General features: G+C 35.3%; 1 protein-coding gene across 1 annotated transcript in view; it reads right to left on the bottom strand.

Moving 5' to 3' along the window:
- Positions 1-21404, bottom strand: part of TTN (titin) — a 241644-nt gene that overhangs the window by 135939 nt on the left and 84301 nt on the right. The window contains exons 96-128 of the mRNA XM_082311459.1: positions 21017-21299; positions 20579-20762; positions 20135-20224; positions 19787-20054; positions 19429-19689; positions 18629-18838; positions 18443-18520; positions 18303-18329; positions 17576-17623; positions 16588-16644; positions 16400-16477; positions 15850-16104; positions 15104-15196; positions 14472-14549; positions 13707-13775; positions 13003-13086; positions 12697-12759; positions 12334-12420; positions 11899-11979; positions 11265-11342; positions 10992-11072; positions 10516-10593; positions 10220-10300; positions 9944-10027; positions 9539-9637; positions 8243-8320; positions 7286-7360; positions 7046-7120; positions 6708-6791; positions 6397-6459; positions 6001-6078; positions 5691-5768; positions 1464-1817 (exon numbers count right to left, since the gene is read on the bottom strand). Of these exons, the coding sequence (XP_082167585.1) occupies positions 1464-1817; positions 5691-5768; positions 6001-6078; positions 6397-6459; positions 6708-6791; positions 7046-7120; positions 7286-7360; positions 8243-8320; positions 9539-9637; positions 9944-10027; positions 10220-10300; positions 10516-10593; positions 10992-11072; positions 11265-11342; positions 11899-11979; positions 12334-12420; positions 12697-12759; positions 13003-13086; positions 13707-13775; positions 14472-14549; positions 15104-15196; positions 15850-16104; positions 16400-16477; positions 16588-16644; positions 17576-17623; positions 18303-18329; positions 18443-18520; positions 18629-18838; positions 19429-19689; positions 19787-20054; positions 20135-20224; positions 20579-20762; positions 21017-21299 (3780 nt within the window). The remainder of the gene's footprint in view (positions 1-1463; positions 1818-5690; positions 5769-6000; positions 6079-6396; positions 6460-6707; positions 6792-7045; positions 7121-7285; positions 7361-8242; positions 8321-9538; positions 9638-9943; positions 10028-10219; positions 10301-10515; positions 10594-10991; positions 11073-11264; positions 11343-11898; positions 11980-12333; positions 12421-12696; positions 12760-13002; positions 13087-13706; positions 13776-14471; positions 14550-15103; positions 15197-15849; positions 16105-16399; positions 16478-16587; positions 16645-17575; positions 17624-18302; positions 18330-18442; positions 18521-18628; positions 18839-19428; positions 19690-19786; positions 20055-20134; positions 20225-20578; positions 20763-21016; positions 21300-21404) is intronic.

Here is a 21404-nt window from a genome sequence, read left to right as displayed (position 1 = left end):
AGGTTGCATCTGATCACGTTGAATAAGCCAATTTTGCATATGTATTGAATATATATTGCTGATTACATTTTCTTCCTCAGAAATTTCCAAGTAATTTTACATGGAAAAAGCAAGCACATCAAGTTTATCAACTGATCTACTTCAAACACGGAACTATGGACACATTATAAGTACCCAGCAATTTATACCACACTTTGTTGGGTAATGGTAATGTTTATGAGTAGTTTACTTAGATGAAAAAAACCATAATCCTGACTCTGCTGAAATCAACAGATTTTCCCTTTAACTGCAGTGAGGCAAAGGTTTCAACTAAAACGTATCTTAATGTTTTCTGTACTCCAAAACCCAGAAACATCCATACAAGTTTTAGGATGAGAGGAGAGTAATCCCACTGGCTCTGAGCATACTGAATAAAGTTTGGAGCACAGATGAGTTAAACTTAACTACTATGATAGAGTCAAAGGAAATTTTACCTAACTCTACTCTTCCTGTTCCGGATTAACCTGGCTTTTGCAGTGTACAGCCTGGCCTTTTCCTTACTAGGAAACATCGGTTAATAAATATGTCAAAATTCTTGTGCAAGCAATGTTAAATATAATTTTGGCATTCATTAATTAGGCAAAAGAAATTCTGAACTTCTTTTTGGGGAAGAGACATTATAGAATGACTTGAATCAGGACTGGAAAATATATATTTTTAAGTACTTTTGGATGATTATGTAATTTTGGAAAATCAGATCTAGTTAGTCTATACCTTTATATCACGATGCAGAAAGGCTTTATTACCAAGATCTTGGTGTGACGTAGTTGTCCTCTTTAAGTAGTAAATAGTATGTTCATCCTGTACTAACAATGTTGAAAATTTACACAAGTAGCATAAAAATTATTCCTAAGGAAAATACGTAAAACTAAGAGTATTTAAATATGGCAATTTAATAGAACTTTTATATCCTTGCTTTCCATGAAAATATGTTATTCTCTTCAAGAAATAAACAAACAACAACTATAGGACTGATCGAAGATTTCTGAGAGGAAGACAATGCGACTTGTGTTTCTAAATCACTTATTTTCAAGTACCCTACCTATTTTCTAGATAAACATATTTTTTGTCTGTGATTGCAGAATTCTCATACACATTCCTAAGTATTTCAAGCACAGTCTGATAGCAAAATTGGACCCCAAACGAGGATGAAACAAAGCTCAAGTCAATTTTCTGAGTGGGTTATACAGACTTCGTATGAAGAGGAATGAACATACATGACATGAAACATTCAAATTTATAGAGGTAGTAGTAAAGAGTAGACATACAGCCATTGCACGCTTTCTACACTATATACTAATTAAACATCTTGAAAAAAGGCATACTGTAAAGCACATTGTAACATATTAAACCAAAACTTTGGTACATTAACAGAATGAACAGATAGTACTTTTTCTCACACAAATCCTAAAATTAAAGTATACCTCTAACTGGTGGGGGAGCTTCCTCTTCATACTGGAGAACTTCTGGCTCTTCCTCCTCATATTCAGGAACTTCCTCTTCATAATAAGCAGCTTCTTCTTCATAACTGGTGACTTCTTCCTCTTCATACTGAGGAACTTCTTCATACTGAGGAACTTCTGCATACTGAGGAACTTCCTCCTCATAGTGACTAACTTCTTCATAATGGTGGACTTCCTGCTTGTAATGGATTACTTCCTTCTCATATCTGGTGGCTTCTTCCTCTTCGTATTTTGCAATCTCTTCTTCCTCTTCATACTGAGGAACTTCAACATACACTTTTTCTTTTCGGACAACTGTCTTGCGTACTTCAGGCACTTAAAAAGATATCAATTAAAAGAATCTTAAAATTTGGCACATACAGATCTTACTAATAATAAGGATCACAAGGCATTGTCAAATAAGAATTAAACCAAAGGAAGAACATTCCATAGAAACAAATAAGTATTCACTGTACATTGAACATACAAGACACAAAAAACATTTATACCATATTTCAATATTCTATCCAGTATACCTTTGGCTGGTGGTCTTGCCATTTTTTTAGGAGGATAAATTGGTACTCTTTCTTCAATGATAGCCCTCTCTGGTACATCAGGCACTTAAAAGATACAGTACATTTACATTTAAGAATTTTTTAAAGTGTTTAAAAGCAAAAACATTCTTGGCAAGAAACACAAAAACATATCTTACAAATACATGGCTGATGTAGACAAGTGTGCTTATTGACACTGGACATGTAATTAAGGAAGCCATTAAGCTGCTATTCAATTAAGTAACAACAAACATTTCAAGATCCCAATATAAGCAACTGCTATGATTCCTGCTTCATCCACTGCTGCCAGCAGTGAAGTTAAGCTTGCTAATGGACAGAACTCAAAATCCAAATTCAACCAAATACAAACTCACTAAATCCCACTGTCCTCTGTGACCCTCTCCACAGCAGTGACACTTTGCACTACCTCAGTAATAGATCAAGATTCCTCAATCACTGGTAACAAAAGATTTGCATAGGAAACTCTGGATGAAGATGAGGGAGCACATAGAGAAAACCTTTGTGAGTGACAGACAATGGATAAGAGCTCTGGTCTAACTAAAGGCAAATGATTTAATTGCTCAGTGAGGAAGGTATTTTTCCTCTTCTGTTGATTGCTTTACAAAGTGGCTTGTTTGTTCAGTCATGGCAAGGAGCCATTCCCTATAAGAGCAGTAAAATTTCCAAAAGATTAAGGTGTGAATATGTTCAGGTTTTAAGATTTATTCAAGAAAGAATGCATGTTATGTTTATGCAGCATATTTTCTTTTTCAGAACAGCAGTGCATGGGTCTTGTCCTCTGAGGCAGATGTCTTGGGAAATTTTTGATCAATATAACTGGAAACTGCACAGAAAATTACCCTAGCATTTTAATGTCTGGGAGACTACTAGACTTGCCAAGTTAGAGAATAACTCTGGCATTTTCTTAACAGATTGGAGATCTTTTTTGATCTTCTTAAGAGGTGGAATCCATTCTGTGAATGACAGATTTGAGAATTTCTACATGGTTTCTTCATGACAAGCTACAGTGAACGTAGATGAGTGGCTGCCACAAGTCCTGATGCTTGCTAAGTCGGTATTATTTTTGGGGCAATGGGAAGACTGACCAGCTCTTTAAATATTTTCTGGCAGAGCCCTGCTTGATATTTAATTGTAAGTGCCAGGTACATCTGCATTTGAAATCTTAAACTAAAATTGATTTGAACTGGTAACTTTGATTGATTTGATAACAAAAATTGCATTGTGCATGAGTGCTCTTGCCAGGAAGCTCAGGTTCCTTTGTATTATTTTGTCCCAGGTACAACACCTCTATTTGGTATCCCATGGGGGAACTGTTGCATTTAATGTCCTTATTCTTTGACCCTTTTTTCTCCAGACCAGCCTGCATATTACCCCTGCCTTACAGAAAGCCAGTCAAAGATCCTCTTCCATCCACCTCTAAGTACTCATGATCTGCCTGTTACCCCATTGTTCTCCAATAGAGAGACTAAATAGATTATTTAACTTCACACTGATGTGATTGTATTAATCTTTCTTTATATGAATATGATAATGCTGTTTAACAACAGCAGCAGATCTGAAAGTAGTAAGTATGAGGCATCTGGTGGCTCATTTTTCATAAATCAATAGATTGCCTCCAAAAGTGATAGAACAATGAATTTTCTTTCAAAGCTGTGGACTTTGCTCAAAGCCCTTGAGCTCGCAGGTCCAATATGTGGGATGTGCTAAGTGTCTCAGCCAGGCAGGCAACAGCAGAGGTAAATGTTTTTTCTCAACCTTCAGATTTAGCTGAGGAATTGCTGTCACAGAAGAGGAAGGGACAGGCTTTCTTTTCAGAAGAGGAAAGCGTGTTAATATAAATGAAGGAAAAGGCTGCCCTGTTTCCCCTCAAAGGCTGGACAGGTGGCAAGATTTGCAAAGGAGGACCTAATGAAATTCTTGGGCTTCCACTATGGCAACAGCAGTAAGCCAGGAGGAAAGATTTAAGCTTTTTGTGAGAATGGAATACTGTCCTGTGGTATTCTACAAGCTTCACTTTCAGGATAAACTGGTGATCTGCACAGGACAAGAAACTGTGTTTTCTTGTCCTTTTTTTGTTATTGTTGTTGGTTGGTTTTTTAAGTAAATTTGGACATAGAATCTTTTTAGTCTGTTCATACCTGTGTATGAAATCTCCTTTTCTGTGTGAAGAGAAATGGATACTTCCTCTGACATAGCCCAGTGTTCTTCTTCTGTTGGTACTTCAAAGACAGAGTCTAACATTAATATTTTTCTCTGGTACAATATCATGTACAATAACAAATATCCCATTTGGGGTTTCTTAGAAAACTAGTTATTATTTCCTGACACCTCCCACACCCAGAATAACTGAGAAAAATATGTCTCTAGCGCTTCTCAAAGACTCTGTTAAGGTTCCCTTGGGACTATAGTGGAACATAGTAGAGGACTTCGTAGTGTTAGGTTAACAGATGGACTCAATGATCTTAAGGGTCTTTTCCAACCTAAATGATTCTATAATTCTAATATTAGAACTTCAAGAACAGAGCCGGACCAGCAGGCTCGAAGCTCTGGTACTATTGCATGAGGACAGTCTGTTCATAGATTAATCCATGGGCAGGAGTACCTTCTGGTGGCAGAGACACTTTTCTTTCTGGAACAGCAATGGATACTCTTTCTTCTCTGGCAATTTTCTTTGGTGCTTCTGGCACTTTAAAGATAGTAATTGTAAGAATACTAAATTCTAAAAGAAATCACACACTTTCTGAAGTTCATACAAAAGAATTATGGACAAACAAGTATGGGGAAATAGTAGACATTTACATAGCAAAGATACTTGTAATAAACACAACAATCACACCAGACATACAAACATACAGACATTTAAATTAACGGAGAAATTGACCAGCTGAAGCTTTAATACATAATAGCTAGATATGCATTAGGTATTTTTAAGACCACTAGTTTGGGGGGTTCCAGGAATAAATTCCCCAGATAGACACTTTGAAACAGCATGCAATTTTAGTAACAGCAGCAATATAGTTAAATATTAAAATAATATCTATTAAAATAATACATATTATATCAGAATAATAGATATATAGACCAAAACACATCTAAAAGCAAACAGCATATTCATACATCATGAAGTAAGATGGAATGATTGAGATGAAAGTAAGATGTAAATAATTTGTGATGTAAATAATTAATTTCAGAAATGTAATTAAACCACAGAACACCAGGCATCCAGAATACATAAAAAAATCACTTTTCAGACACAAGAAAATGACAGAAACAGAGGACATATTTGTGCCTTTCACTCAATATTGACAATGTTATAAAATATGGACAGTTTTTTTCTAAATGTGTTCATATTTATTTCACTTCACTGAGTAAATGTCTTCACTCAGCTTTCCAAAACTCTTAAGCAGCCAAAGTGATCAATGAAGTTAAATAGTGGCTAGAAAATGCAAGGAATGCAGGTGTGTGACTGTTCTCTGTCACCTCCTGCATTCGTTTGCAGGGGAGAAAAGTTCGTTTTCATTTATAATCAAGTTAGGAGAGACTGGGGTTTGATTAACCAGGCAGATGGTGAGTATGATGCACATGGACATTTGATATTTAGAAACCTTCTCTACTTTCAAAAGATCGTGTATACCTTTAGCTGGTGGAGCTGCCACTTTCCGTGAAATTGGAACAGTTACTTTCTCTTCTGGCACAGGCTTCTTGGGCACTGCTGGCATTTTTTAAAAAAAAGTTTATCTTAAAAGATTTTGAATTAATCACAGTTTATGAACATAATCAGATGACAAAACACAAATGCAGAGACTTGACATTTCTTCAAGTCAAATAAAAAAAAGACAGGAAACACTGAACATTACAGCTTGTGTTAGACAAGTAGATATTACAAATAAAAATCAGTATTCTGAAACAAGACTTCTCTTGTGTAGCTCTGAAAAATTATATACCTCTTTTTGGTGGAGCCTCCTCTTTTTTAGCAACTGCAACTTTTTCTTCTGTGATAATTTTCCTGTGCACTTCAGTCACTTAAAAATAATAAGTGTAAGAATATTTAATTGCAATATTTGAAATGGAGACATATGTAAGTTTTTTCTACTTAATCTGATTTTTTTAGAAACAAAATGCTAAGTAAACTTCAACAGCAACAAAAATGAGACACTGCAGAAGAGTGTACTTTACAGCCATAGCACAAAGATGAATAAATAGTCAAAAGAAAGGGGAGATTCAGACAGAGGTTACAGATACTAACAAACAAAAAATTATTTAAGTAAAATACTTAAACACAAATACTGGAAGACCAAACAAAAAAATCTCCATGATAATAATATTCTCAGTTTGTTTACCTTTGGTTGATGGAGGTTCTTCAATTTCTATCTCAAAAGTAGGCACCCGTTCTTCTGCAGGTTCTTAAAAAAGATTGTGTAACTTTAGAAAATTTGATTTCACCAATAGGCATAAGATAAAAGATGAAATAACACGTAAATCTCATCAAGACGACACGCAGGGCACATTGTAGACAAATGGACATAAGTACATGCTTAATGTTGAAGAAATCTGATATATGAGACATACTTTTTATCAACATGCATATATTTTAAAGACTGAATGCAGCAAAAAAAGCATTTTTTGCAACAGGAACAAACCACTGATATACCTCTTTCTGGTGGAGCCTCCAGTTTTTTAGGCACAGGGACAGGTACTTTCTCTTTAGGAACTGCTTTCTTATGAACTTCAGGAACTTTAGAAAAATGAGCAAGATGAGAAGGAAGATGAGAAAGAATATTAAGGTGTAGTATTTGCAATTGTCTACTACATCACAAAGTGTTTTACTGAGTTAACACAAACAACACTTTTCATAGTACAAGATGGAATATGAGACAACCATTCATCACTGGAAGCAGACACCACCCACAGCAACACATACAAACAGGACAGTAAGACAAATATAATCCCCTTGAAGATACATCACCCGGATGAGGAACTGGTTGATACCTTTAACTCCTGGAGCTTCCTTAGGGACAGCTGGAACTTTTGGTTCAGGGACAATTCTCCTATGCTTCTCAGGAACTTTAAAAGATTACAATACATAGTTTTACAAAGAGGAGTAGTATCACTACAACAGGCACACATTTCCTTAATACAAAAAACCACAAATGGAGATAAACATATAGTGGCAACATAACGCTCAGAATGATGAAACAACCAATATTTTGTAATAAAAAGAACATATACCTTTAGTGAGTGGGGCTTCCTCTCTTTTAGGAACAGTTACCCTCTCCTCTATGTAGTAAGATTCTTCTTCAGTCACTTAAAAAAAAAATAAAATAAGAAAATACTTGAGTTTAAGTATTTGACATCTATTGCTGTCTTTATGGCCCTGGTAAGAAACACAATATTTGTAAGGCAAACATAAGCAGCGTGCTTTACTAACAGACACCTCTGGCATTACAAAATCTGCACTCAAGCCATCCTCCTCCCTCTGAAGCCAATGGAGAAACTCCAAGCAACTTAAATGGAACTGAGATTGAGCTCTCATCTTGTATTTCTGTGGAATTTGAAAATGCTCAGCATTCAAAGTACTAGATCAGCACTTTCCATTCCTCTGTCCACTAGTTCACTAATGTTGGGATTTGTTCACTTTGAGAAAGCCTCTCTCCCAAATACTGAGAAAATTCCTTGACTAAAGCCATCCCTTGAAAATTCTTTCTACAGTGTCACTTGTAACGGAAGCGGAGTCAGTCAGTGTATGTTACTGTCCTTCACAGTATTATGTTACCACCAATAAACTTACAGGTGGAAACAATTTAGTCATTTTACGATGAAATGGTCTGAGGAACCAGAGTGCACCATGATATTCTGAAGGACTTTTACTTCACCCAGGCAACCTAGTGGAAGAGGAACTTCCAACAGAGAATTTTTGTAACAAAAAAGAAGGGCTCATAATTCTTGATATCCAAGAGATACGTCATTATTTGCACTGTATCAAAACAGGATTAACTACTACACTTTTCAAAAGCAAGTAATAGAAATTGTCGACATTCTTAGCATTAAAGTTTATAAGATATGAAACATATTTATATGGTAGTAATTTTTTCTTTATTAATAGAGTAATATTAATCCACACTATTTTTAGTACTAAACAAAAAATATGTTTTGCTTTTGCCTAGTATTCCTGAATTGTGGTCGTACCTTCAGAAATCTCTTTTCTGTGAATGGAAATAGATACTTCCTCCATTTCTTCCTCAGCCCATTCTTCAACTGTTGGTTCTTTAAAGAAAATTATTAGTTTTAGTATTTTTGGTGGATGGATGGATGGATGGATGAATGGAGGGAGGGAGGGATCGATGGATGGATGGAGAAGATGAAGACCAAGTCTTACAAGTTCTGTGTGTCAATGACAGGTATATATACAATACAGAAAGTGCTGTGCACACACATATGTATGATTTGCTCTAAAAGATGTGTTTTGTCCATGCCCCATGTATGCTATTGTGTGCTGTTGTATCTCTCAAATATCCTTCACTGGTCAACTGTCAGTCCATCAGAATACCTTAGCTGTCCAAATTTTGCCATCACAAAATGGGGGGGGGGGGTGTGGGGGTGTGGAGTGGAACAACAGTCAAAGAGTTAGAGGTTGCTCCTTGGTCCAGCTACATGAAAGCAAGGAGGACAGGAACAAGATGACAAGGGTAGGTCAAGAATTGAAAGGAAAGTCTGGCATGTGCACATCTACAAATGTGATTGTATCAGGGAAAACATCAACTTGTTCTGGGGTAAAAGGTTAATTTTCAGGAGACAAACAGAAATTAACACTGCACGTATCCATATGAATATATATTTGCATGTTCATATTTTAGATAGATAACTTCCATTTCTGCTTTTAAAAACTCATTTATGCTTTTTAATAGAATATGTAAATTTTCTTGACTGGCTAGTCAAGATATATATACTGGGATATAAAAACAGTCAAAATGTTGGTTTCAGCTATCTTGAAGCTGATATTTTGTGGAATTATACTAACGTAAAACAACTGATCTCAACCTTCCCTGAGTATGCGAATGTGAACTAAAAGAGCTGGTGAGGAGCTAACACTGCAGAGAGAAATAGCATTGTTATCTGCAGGGCTACAGAGAGCTCTGTAGGGAGTATGACAAATGGATGGTTACAGTCCTAATTAGCAGAGTCTAATCTCAAGACTATACATCCCTACTTCTTACTATGATTTCATGAGAGCTTGATCCAAGGATCATTGTATTCAGTGGTAGAGTTTCATTTATGTCAGTGAGGTGGGATCCTGGCATTCAAGACTGAAATGGTAAAAGGCACTCAGGAGGCTCTGAACTGCCTGCAAGTCTGTAAAATGTTCAACACAAAACTCATACAAGATAACTAACACAAAATTTTTGTGTATTTTGATCTTGATCTTAGAACAACAGACTTGTAGACAAAGCACAGGTTTCTCACTATTGTCTGTTTATAGTGTACCTTCAGGTGGTGGAATTTCCTCTGGAATGGCAACAGATATTCTTTCTTCTGTAATAAGTGCTCTTTCTTCAAAAGTGGCTTTCTTCTGCACTTCAGGCACTTTGAAAGATAATAATACTAAATGTATGTTTTTCTAATTCCATTGTGAAAGCAATGGTGCAGAATGTTAAAGCTAAGTTTCCAAAGAATTGCTTAAGGGTACTGAGCACATAACAGAAATTAAATGTTTAGAAATAGTATTTTTATAAGTATTGCACAACACATACAACATACTGTAATGATTCCTTGTCACTAAATCGGAACAGCAGAATTGACAGAGGAAGCACAAATCAATGACTGATAACAGTACAGAACACATAAACAGAAGCGGAGAAACATATTCTTTCATTCTACCGGAAAGCATACCTTTAGCTGGAGGAGCCTCAACTTTTTTAGGAACAGCAGGAGATACTTTTTCTTTAGGGATAGGTTTCTTAGGAACTGCAGGCACTTTAAAAAAAGTATTTAGTTTTAGGACCTATAAAGTGCAAAACTGGCAAAAGCATCATGTAACAGAAATGTATCATTCAAAAAGATTACACATGGACATATTTTGCTTACAAAACACAACAGCTGAGCAAACTGAGACAAATGCAAGTCTAAAGACTACAATAAACTATATTACAGAGAACAATATTTTACCTTTTGCAGGTGGAGCTTCTTCTACTTTAGGAACATGTGGTATTTTTTCTTCTGGAGCTGGTTTTTTAGGTACTTCTGGCACTTCAGAGATAAGAATTATAATAATATTAAGTAACTAAAATTATAGGTGTTTTAAGACTGCATCTATAGCACAGTTACCTACAAAACTGACACAAAAGAGACATAGCTAATGTAACTGAAGTACAACTAAAACCAGATTCACTTAACCATCAAAACCAAAATTGGACCAAGATGCTTAAGATAACAAGAAAAGAATGTTATTTACTTAAGTGTACCTTTAGGTGGTGGAACTTCCTCTCTTTTTGGAACAGTAATTTTTTTCTCTGGGGGAGCTCTCTTAGGCACCTCTGGCACTTAAAAAAGATAAAATGTAAGATAACTGAATTCTGTGTCAAAGATTTATTGAAGTATTATAGAATTTCATTAATCCATTTATAAGAATATCACGACAGACCACATAACACATTCATACACTTAACATAGAAAGGTATGAGACAAGAGCAACATATATTTGGAAAAAAAAGAAAATCAAACCAGTCTCTGGAAGCCTATCAAGTGCTTTAAGACTGATTTCTTAACTGAAGAAAAAGCTGCTCAAGTATGCTACCTGGCCTTAAAAACTGTTACATATGCACAGAGAATTATACATAAAAAACCAATTTCTAACACAAACATATGTATGTACACGCTAACAAACAAAAAATTAAAAAGATATTCAACAGGTACATGTCCACTCCATCACTAACTATACCTTTGGCATGTGGAGGTTCTTCTTTGGGAACAGGAACATGTACTTTTTCTTCAGGCACAGGCTTTTTAGGCACTTCAGGAACTTTAAAGGTATTAAAATTTGTTTAAGTAATCTTTCTAAGGCTTTTGAGTTTGTCTTAGATGAGAACAAGCATACAACATAACACACAAAGACTATATTTAATATATGCTTATATTGAAAATTGAATAGTAGTGAGGAAAACAGCACAATAGTACAGGACTGGATAAAGCTCACATTCAAAAGATGCTGTACCTTTTGCTGGGGGAGCCACCTCCTTTTTAGCAACAGCAACTTTCTTTTCTGGAACAGGTTTCTTAGGAACTTCAGGCACTTTGGAAAACATTGTCAAAGTGAGAGAGCTTTAGTTTTTGGACCGCTTATCCACATTCCAGTAATCCAAGATTGTTTTATAGAACATAGTGTCTGGACAAGGAGCTGAGCACTGCAACACGATACAATGTACAACCTTTTGGACATACAGTAGACTATATGTGAAAGACACTATGATACAGTATAAAATTCCAATGTTAACACTTCTGCACTATCACCTTTCATGGCACTCTATTGAAGTAAATACACCCTACCCTCTGCAAAAGCCACACAACCTAAATACAAACAACAAGCACAAGATTGTTAGGAAAGAGAAGAGCCAAAGCTGAGACAAATGCAAGCTGTAAGCTAAGTTATAGCACAAATGAAAAAGTGAAAGTATGGAGGTAACAGAGATAATGCAAAATCAAATAATGCATATGGAGATAATGCAAAACAAAAGCCACATAGAAAGTATATTCATAAATACATTCAAGAAAACATGAAAAATAATATAATGAAAGACAATTTTTTTTTTTTTTTTTTTTTTTTTTTTTTGCTAAGAGAGTAGAAATACCTTTAGCTGGTGGAGCTTCTTTTTTAGGGACAGGAATGGGCTTTCTTTCTTCTGGAACATGCCTCTTTGGTACCTCAGGCACTTTAAAGAGATAGATAGGTGGTGAACACTTAGGAGACTAAAATTATTTGGTAAATCACAGTAGGCTACTTTCAACACACTGGGCAAGTAAATATTAGGTGTCAAAAAATATGCTGTTTTATCAAACAGCTACAATATGCTCATCACAAAAAAAGCTATTCAGAATTATTTAAAGCAGTGATGAAGAAGAATTAGATTTAGAAATGCATTAGGGCTTGAACTTTTGAGAGCAGAGCCATAGAGAGATGGAAAGATCTCAGTTCTGATATGCTATCCTTTGGTAAAGAGTGGTACAGGCAGATAATGTGAAAGTTCAGAAAATAGAGCGCATGATGATACAAAGATTTTATTCACCTTCAACATGAGGGATCTCCGGTTCTGTAGAAATGACTTCTTCTTCTTCTTCCTCCTCCTCCTCCTCCTCTTCGACTTCCTTATGTGCTACAATAAGAATTTTAAAGATATTAAATTTGCAGATAGGAAATATCTATGTCTACAGTAAATCTGGAAAGCTTTTAAGAAGATATTATGTGTGTCCAGTACACAAAGATCACTGAAACACATATGCTAATACGTAAAAACCACATATGCTAATACGTTTTCATCCAGAAAACCAACAGCATGTGCAAATCTCACGATGAGTTTTGATTAACTACAGATTCAAATTGTTTTAAAAATCTTAAATATTGATTAGCCTCTCATTCTTAATCAATCTACCTTCAATTGGGTAAACAGCTTCAAAGAATCTTTCTTCAACTGTTTTCTCATGCTCTGTTGGCTCTTCAAAGAAAAGCATTTAAACAATGTTAAGATAAAATAGTTGAAATGTTGACATATATTAATCTAAAGAAAACTGAGGCTACATAACACAATGAACATAAAGAAGCAATGCATATTGAAAGACAAATATATGATGTGTCTAAATATGTAACTTGCCATACATAAAAATAGATTAAAAGAAACTCTAGTAGGATTGAAAGATTGTTTTGATTTGGGTGCGCAGATTTTTGGTTTTGTACATACCTGTGACATATGAATACTCTTCTTCTCTGTGGACAGAAACCGACATCTTTTCTTCTGAAACAGTCCATGTTTCTACTGTCGGTACTTTAAAGATAGGATTTTGTTTTAGTACTTTATATTCTAGATCCACATTAGTGGTAGTCAGCATGTGAGTGTTTATCAAATCTGTTTCTGTATTGCACATTTAAGTCTTAGACATATTTAGACAGTCAGTATTCATATTCTAAAATACTGAACACAAAACAAGCATACGTGTATAATATTTAGTATCTTTTAAAGACTAAAGACACAGACATCTTTAACCAGAAAATTTAAAATCAATGCATGCGCAGGCTTTTGGAAACAGCATATCAGAAGAATTCCAAAAGCAGTTCTTCACAGAAATTTTGGGGCACTAGGCCATTATTGTGTAAGCATAGGCCAGCAGGCAGAATAGATGAAGAAAAAGCTGAATCACACTGCAATATCCTGTAGGCTGTTTAAACAAGAATCAAAAGGCTAGGCACAATCATGTTAAAAACAGACTTTATGAAAGATAAAAGCATGGTACACATACTATTTAAACACTGACAGTAGTCACAGCATGACTAGTACAATAGATCCAAGTATGTCGTACACACAGACCCACATATTCACAAGAAGCACAAGAACACATAGGGTGCTGGAAAAAATGTAAACTGCAATTGAAAGATGCTGATCTGTACCTTCCTTTTTCATAACTTTTTCCTCAATGATCATTGGTGTAGGTTTTGGTGGTAGAACTTTCTTGGTAACTGTTGGCATTAAAATTTTGTTACTCAGTCATACATTTAGCAAAGAGATCAAAATAAGTCTACAGCTATCTAGCAATGATGTTGAAAAAACAACAAACGACACACAATCTAACTCAGCAGCTAAGTCAGGCTCCTTGGAACTACACAAAGCAACAAAAGGAATGTGTTTGCTTCTTTTTATTGCTGCCTTCTAAAGGGACTGGGTAACTCAGGACATTTAGTACACAGGTCATATCCTGACATATATCGAATTGCAGCCAACAGACTCATGCTGCAGAATGGGAAATGCTATACAAGAGGAGGTGGTTAACAAAAGAATAAGGATGCATCTTTATTTCATAACCAAACAATTAACCAAGACATCCTGGTAGACTGGTCAAGATGGAAATCTGAGGAATATGGGGATTTCACATCTTCAGCTTAGAGTGAAATATATCGTTTTACCCAGTGCAGTTTTACACTCACTTCCTTTCTTAAAGCATTGGTAGTTAGCATCTGCGTTTAGTATTTTCCCCTAAAAAGTTTTTCCATCTTCCTTTTACACAATTCAGCAGAAGCTTTTATTAGATGTTTCAAAGACTGAAAAATTCATCAGACCCATGTTAAATGAAGACAAAGCATATGCAGATCAGCTAAGTAAGAACAGCCACTACCTTCATTCTAAAGATGACATTAAGGCAATTAAACAGTAGTTACCCTCAGCCCGTTTGACTTTTTCTTCTGCAACCTTCTGAGTGGTTATCTCCACTTTTTCTTCGACGGGTTTCTTGACAACTGTAAGTGATTCGAATATATTTATTGTTTAAATCATCTTGCAAATTATTTTCTGGACACAAATGGGGTAGAACTGGCTATTTTAATGTTTAGGATGTTATAACCTTTGCACATCCTGTGCATTGTTCAGCGCACTGTTCACTGGTGGTGAAGGCACTTGTGAAACAGGTGATCAGGCCCACCCTCCCCTGAGAGGTATGCAGTGATCTAAATGGAGGACACTTCTCAGAAGCGCAGCGTTCACTGGCTCCAAAGCACCACCCATGCCCAAGGCTAATATACAGTTAGAAGGAAAGATAACTGAAGCTCAGTTTGATTTTGCCAGCAATTCTTGGTTTGCTTCAACCACCATTGCCACTGTTCTTTCTCTGATAGAAAATATGAGGTGGGAGAAGAGGAAGGGTTGCCATAAGCCTTGTTCATGTCACCGTCCAACATAAAGAGAATTTTCTCCTTTTCAAAGAAATGTGAATAACCACCACAGTTCAGCTTGAAGAAGATGCGTGAGAGATCTTAATCTGCATGTTCCTGTTAGTTTTGCAGGAAAGTCATACCTTTATGAACTGTTACTTCTTTCTTTTCCTTCTTTTCAGCTGTAATTGCTGGTGGTTTTCGCTCAGGCACAGGCTTCTTAGGAACTTCAACAACTTTAAAAATAATAACATTGCTTAATGATGAAAAATGCATTCTCTAAAGGCTTGATACACACAAAAGTTATTAGTTATACCACTATAAATTTATGAAGTTGAAAAACACACACAGAGTTTTGGAGATCCAATTGTTGCAGTAAATTTTTCTGCTTATTTCCAAGTTTGATGGTTTCTCATCAGAGCCAAATTCTTTTCCTAGAGGCATACATGTTACTACTATGCAAGACAATTAAAGCATGCAAGGAATTGTGAAATACAGCTATTAACATCAATCAATTAATGTGTGAAACATTTAATCTAAGTCGAGTTTATCTAGAATACATGAAAATGATAGAAGAAATATCCAAAACAACTAAAAATGACACATATTCTTACACACTACTAACTTGTATTAAGTTTTAAAGATGTCCCAATCTGCAAAGTCCCTTGGCAACCAAATTACAGTGTATCAATTTCTATCTGCGTCTATACCTCACCATACTAGAGTCCTTGTCTTATCATCAAGGGCCAGTTAAAAGTTGGCAGCATATTAAGGTTAAAGTTATTGTAACAGAAAAAAAAATAAAAAATGCTGCCTGGCTCAAAATTTTGGGGCATTAATAATAAATATGAGAAAAGAGAAAAATAAAATAGTATGATAATTAAAGTACCTTCTTCATGAATTACTCGTTTTTCTTCATAAGTCACTTCTCTTTTCTCATAAGCTTCTTCCCATTCCTCTTGCCCTTCATCATAGCCTTCTTCCTTGACATAATAGTCATGGTCTTCTCCATAATCTTCTTCCCATTCTTCATAAGTTTCTTTGGGCTCTTCATATATTTCCTTCTTTTCTTCATGAATCTCTTCTCTCCTTGCCATGGATGTTATTTTGATCTCTTTGGGCTTCTCTGGCAGCACCTCAGGAACTTAAAAAGAAAAAAAACAAAAAATAGACTATTCACATCATAGCCTGGAATCTGCGAGGTGTATTGGATATTCACAGTTAATGGAATGATTTCACCCTCACAGACAGTTTAAAGAAGAGACTATCTTTTAAGCAGTCCTCATCAACTTGGATTTTAAATGTGGCTGTTTCTAACAAAAATACAAAAATCAAACAGATTTGATTGACTCAGGGTAATTTGAAACAAATTACCTTGTTTCCCACAAAGTAATTTTACTATTTTTAAAACAGTTTTTTTAAAAAAGAAAAAAAAATACCTTTAGGTGGTGGGACTTCTTCAGGACCTTTTTTAACCACCTTTTTGGAGACTTTCTTTACTGGAACCTTTTTTTCTGCTTAAAAACAATATATTTTAAAATTTAAATTAAAAAAAAAACAAACAAACAACAAACAACAGTCATAATGAAACATGTACACACTGTCCAAATACTTTAAGTATTCTTACCTGGCTTTTTCTCCTCTGGTGGTGGAACAAGAGGCAGGAGAATAGGAATAGGGACAGCTTGTAGGAAAAATGGAATATTTAGAATAAAATGTGAGTATGGTATGGTATTTTCTTGTAAATGAAGAAAAACCCTAGTGCATTTGGAAAATAGATGAGATGATTTTATTGCAGTTGAAGAATAAAAGCAAACATGGTACTCATTCTGATAGTTTACTGTAGCTGGAAGAAGAAATTTTGAGTGGGAATTCACAGTCCACCTTTGTTTGAACCCTGACCCTCCTCAGCTTTATTTTCTTTACTGCCATCACTCTCCTATCTTTGCTGATAGTAATCAAATAAATATCAAATCTAAATATCAAAATCTTTCCCCTCCTGCTGCCACTGCAAGCATTTACCGAATTATCCTGGAAGTAAAACCAAGATGACTGAACTTCTAAGCTTCATAGTAAACTACTGAATGTAACAGAAATATACATAATGTTTGTAGTCTGTAGTTCAATACCAGAGCCTGGGGAGAGATCATTTGCAATAAACATGCAATCCATTTTATGTCTTTAAAATAATACTTGTATTTTATTTTCTTCTATTTTTTTTTTTTTTAGAGTAGTAATTCAGACAGCTTGTCTAAAAGATATTTCTGTGTCAAAAAGAAGAAAAGGTGAAAATAAAGAATGATCAGAAGAGGAAAATGGAAATAAAAGGAAGATGGAATGAACAAGAGACTGATAAGAAAACGAGATGCAAAGGATAAACTCTTTTTAAGAGAAAAGGCTTCATTTCTACCACTACCTGTGTACAGTTTTCACCTTCCACACAGCAAAACAAGCCTATCCAAGCCAAGTCTTGCTCGTACCATATTTGTATAGAGACAATTAACTGTATCTTATCACTGAGCTGTCTAAGATTTTTCTCTGAGGTTCCCACTGGCCTGCTGCTTCAGTGCAGATATAAAACAGCACTATGGAACAAGTATGGTTTGTTACCCTACCTTCAGCTGGTTTTTGAGGTGGAACTGCAACCTTGGCATCAGGGACATCTAGAAAATCAAAATGTTTAATTGACTTAATAAAAAAAATAGATTTGAATATGCTGTCCCCAATAGCAATTCATGGTGCTTTGATGTTTCTGTTCTAGCATACAAGGATTGTAGCTTGCTTTTCAAGAATAAGCTAGCTGACCAATAGATAACTAATTGCATTAATCTTTCAGTCTGGCCAGACTCTACACTGTTTCATTTTATTTCTAAATAATTCTTGCATCATTTTGGAGTAGGCTTTTAAGAATATTCAGAAAAGATCATTTGGTATCATAAGGAGATGATTGCTACCCATTTTGCCTCCTTGGTTATTTTTTTCAGTTGTGCAGAGGACATTGAATCTATTCATTAGTACCTCTTAATTGTTGTATTTCTCAGTCATACAAACAAAAATAAACTTTTGTGTCTTAGAGAATGTGGTTTCCCATGTTGTACAAAATAGGACCCCAGACACATTAATATAACTGATTTGGGAATTATCACAGTACTCATTGCCACTATTTATAAGAACAAATAGTTCCTCATATCTATGGATGAGGAATATTTTTTCAGGGTGTAGGTTTCACTTACTATAACCAGGAAAAAAGGATTTGAAAATAAAAAATAAAGCAGACCAATGCACTAAATCTATGACAGCATACAGACATGATTTTGTGCCAGTCTTGCTCATGATCTTTACCTGGTGGCTTCAACTCCAGTTTGATTTCTGCAAAAGAATATTATATTTCTTTTAGAACTATTTATTTTTCCAGAATCGTGTTTCAACTCACAAATTTGGAGATGGCAATGGTCACAAATTTGTTTAGCAAATTCGCTAACCTTTGGTTACTAGATAGAGCTCTGCAGTGCTTCTTGCTTCTCCTCTTGGTTCAAGACGAGCAATTACAGAATATACACCTGCAATAGCCAAGAATGTTGACATTTATATGCCTTTATCATTAAAAGACCAGACAACAAAATCAGATAAAAGAATGGCATCAGCACAAATATTGCATGCATTTTTACCTTCATCTTCTGCAGTAACATTGTGAATAGTCATATAATGACAGCGACCTTCACTTCTGAAGCTGTACTTGGGACTCTCTCTCAATTCAGTGGGGCCTTTATACCATGTCACAACTGCATCATCAAAAGACACCTCGCACTCAAAGGTTGCAGACTGGTGTTCACTCACTACAATGTTCTGTATGCTCTTTGTGAACTGAATTGGTTCCGCTGTTTTTAGAAACAAAAAATATATCAATTGTTATGCACCACCAGGCCATTTAGTTTATCTAATTCCTTCTCATTGTTTTCATAATAATAGTTACATTATAATAAGAGATAATAACAACAGATCTTGAAAAAGTAGAGTAAGAAAAAGGAATTCCATCTTCTATTAAGTTTTCTATGTAAGAATGAAGATTAGAAGACAGAAGAGTACAACTATAACAAGATTACTGTACAGATAAATTATACAAGAGAAGTCATTAAGGAAATTAAAGACAAAGAATAATTAAGAAAAAGAGGAAATCCAAGGAAAATGTAAGAGTATCAGAGAAAAAGAAAATAAAAGCAAGGATGACTCAGGTTGTTTGAAGGCCAGGGGACATTAGTAATGATGATTTAGTTAAAAAACTAACTTACACAAGCATGTCACATATTGTTCAAAGAGAAAGGGCAGCAAAATTTCTTGTTTAGTCCGTTTCCAAGTTTGGGAATATCTCTTTAAGAAATTCCTTTTATTTTAATTTGTTCTGTTAATGGAACATCCAGAAACTGTTTAGCACTACCGTAATAAAGAGATTCTATATCAGTTTACAAACCTTCAATGGCCAGGTCTGCAGTTGTTTCTAGATTGTCAAGCTTGCAGGTATACTGTCCCTGGTCTTCTGTTCTAACATCCTTGATGATGAGTTTGTGTACTTTGTCAGAGACTTGTGTTGAATATCTCCCTCCTATCTTAATGGGTCTCCCATTTCTATACCACTGAGACTTGGCATTTGGGATAGAGAACTGACAAGACAGCGTGCATGTGTTTCCTTCCTTGAAAGTAGTGTCATGAAGATGCCGTTCAACTGCAGGTTCTATTAGCATGTTAAAACATACATTTTAGCAGACGTCAGACAGCAGAATAATTAAAGTGTAAATTAATTCAAATACATACTTCAGAAGTACACTTACCAATCACAGTTAACCTGGCACTGGCAATGTGTGGTCCACACACTATTCTGAAATTTCCCTGATCTTCAAGTTGGCAGTTCCTGATTCTCAGTATGTGGCGATCACCTTCAATTCTAATTTCATATTTGTCATTGGAGTCCAGTTTCTGGGTTCCCTTGTACCATGAAAGTTTAATTTCTGGGTAGTTAATTTTAATCTCACATTCAAAGACAGCATCCTCATCTGTTAAAACCATCTGATTTTCAATGTCTCTGATCAGAGTAATAGGCTGAAAAATATTAGTTTAAATTAATTTCAAGTTCCCTGTTATGAGTTTGAATACTTCACAAATCAGTCCAAAAATGTTACCTCTGTCTGTGAGAGTCGTTGCTGAATAAAAGCTACAAGTTCATCAAACTCCTGATCTTCTCTTCGAGCTTTTTCTGTGAGCTCAATTTCCTGTAAAAAGGCAGAACATACTCAAAGATTAAAGGATACTAAATGTCAAGCTGTCATCTTTATCCAACATAGAATTAGTTCCTACATCAATTTTTCTATAACTGTACTGTAGCTAGCGTATCTTCCCATCTTAAAAATTGCAGCCACGTTGTGAAGACAGAACATACTTGGCCAGAAGGCCCATTCCTTCTTCTTGGGTTTGAGCATGCAAGAAATTGGGAACTGTCAGTAAAAGATCTAAAGAGGAACCAGAGATTCCTACACACAGTAACATCAGAGTGTGGACACCAAGTCTGTTCAAAGGAACTGTGTTACTCCTAACATAGCCAATGTTGCAGTCACGCTGTATCTTACCAATCTATGGCTTTCTTCTGCTTGAGTTTGCTTTAGTAACTCAAAGGCTTGCAGGAGGCCACGGAAATCTGTAATTCCATACATGCGAGCATATTTTTCATATTCTTTGGGATCTACATTTTTGAGAAGTTCCAAGATATCAATAGGTTGCTCTTCCTCTTCTTCCTTCCTTTTTGTTGGAGCGCTATTCAAATCAATGACATAAGTTAAATATACAATGCTTCATTCCTATGAAGTTGTTCACTGAAAAAATGAATCAGCTTAGAGCTGCCCTGTGCAGTGGAATCCTTTAGTTTAGCCTAGTCAGGTGCTTCTATTTTTAGTACAGTTATTAATATTTAAAAAATATTTAAAAAATATATCTTGATCTGAGATATATAATAAAAAATGTTTCTTCTGTGTTGATGGCAAATTAATCTATAAAAACTTTCCATATACCTTTTTAGTTTTGCCCTGAGATCCCCTTCAACAACTTCTTTCTTTCTTTCTTCAACTTGTAGGTTTACACTCCTCTCAATTTCACCATGTTGGTTAAAAGCTACACATTTGTACATGCCAGAATCGGTTTTTATTGCATCCTTTATTTCTAGTTTGGCTTCATCTCCTCTCTGCTGGATTATAATGCGACCTCCCTGGTTGAGTTGCCTCCATTTTCCCTTCATCCATTTAACATTTGGAATTGGGTCTCCTCCAACTTTTGCAATAAATCTTGCAACAGTCTCTGCAGAAAGATGCAAATGAGGAAGCTAAGTCTTCCCAGCTGTCTATGACAGCAGGACATAATCTCAAACAAAAGGCATAGGCAAATAGAAGACAGTGTACTTTT

This window comes from Platalea leucorodia (assembly GCF_965183815.1).
Source record: "Platalea leucorodia genome assembly, chromosome: 5".
NCBI classification, from domain to species: domain Eukaryota; kingdom Metazoa; phylum Chordata; class Aves; order Pelecaniformes; family Threskiornithidae; genus Platalea; species Platalea leucorodia.
Note: the sequence above shows the minus strand (reverse complement) of the source record. Positions and strands in the feature narration are given on the sequence as shown.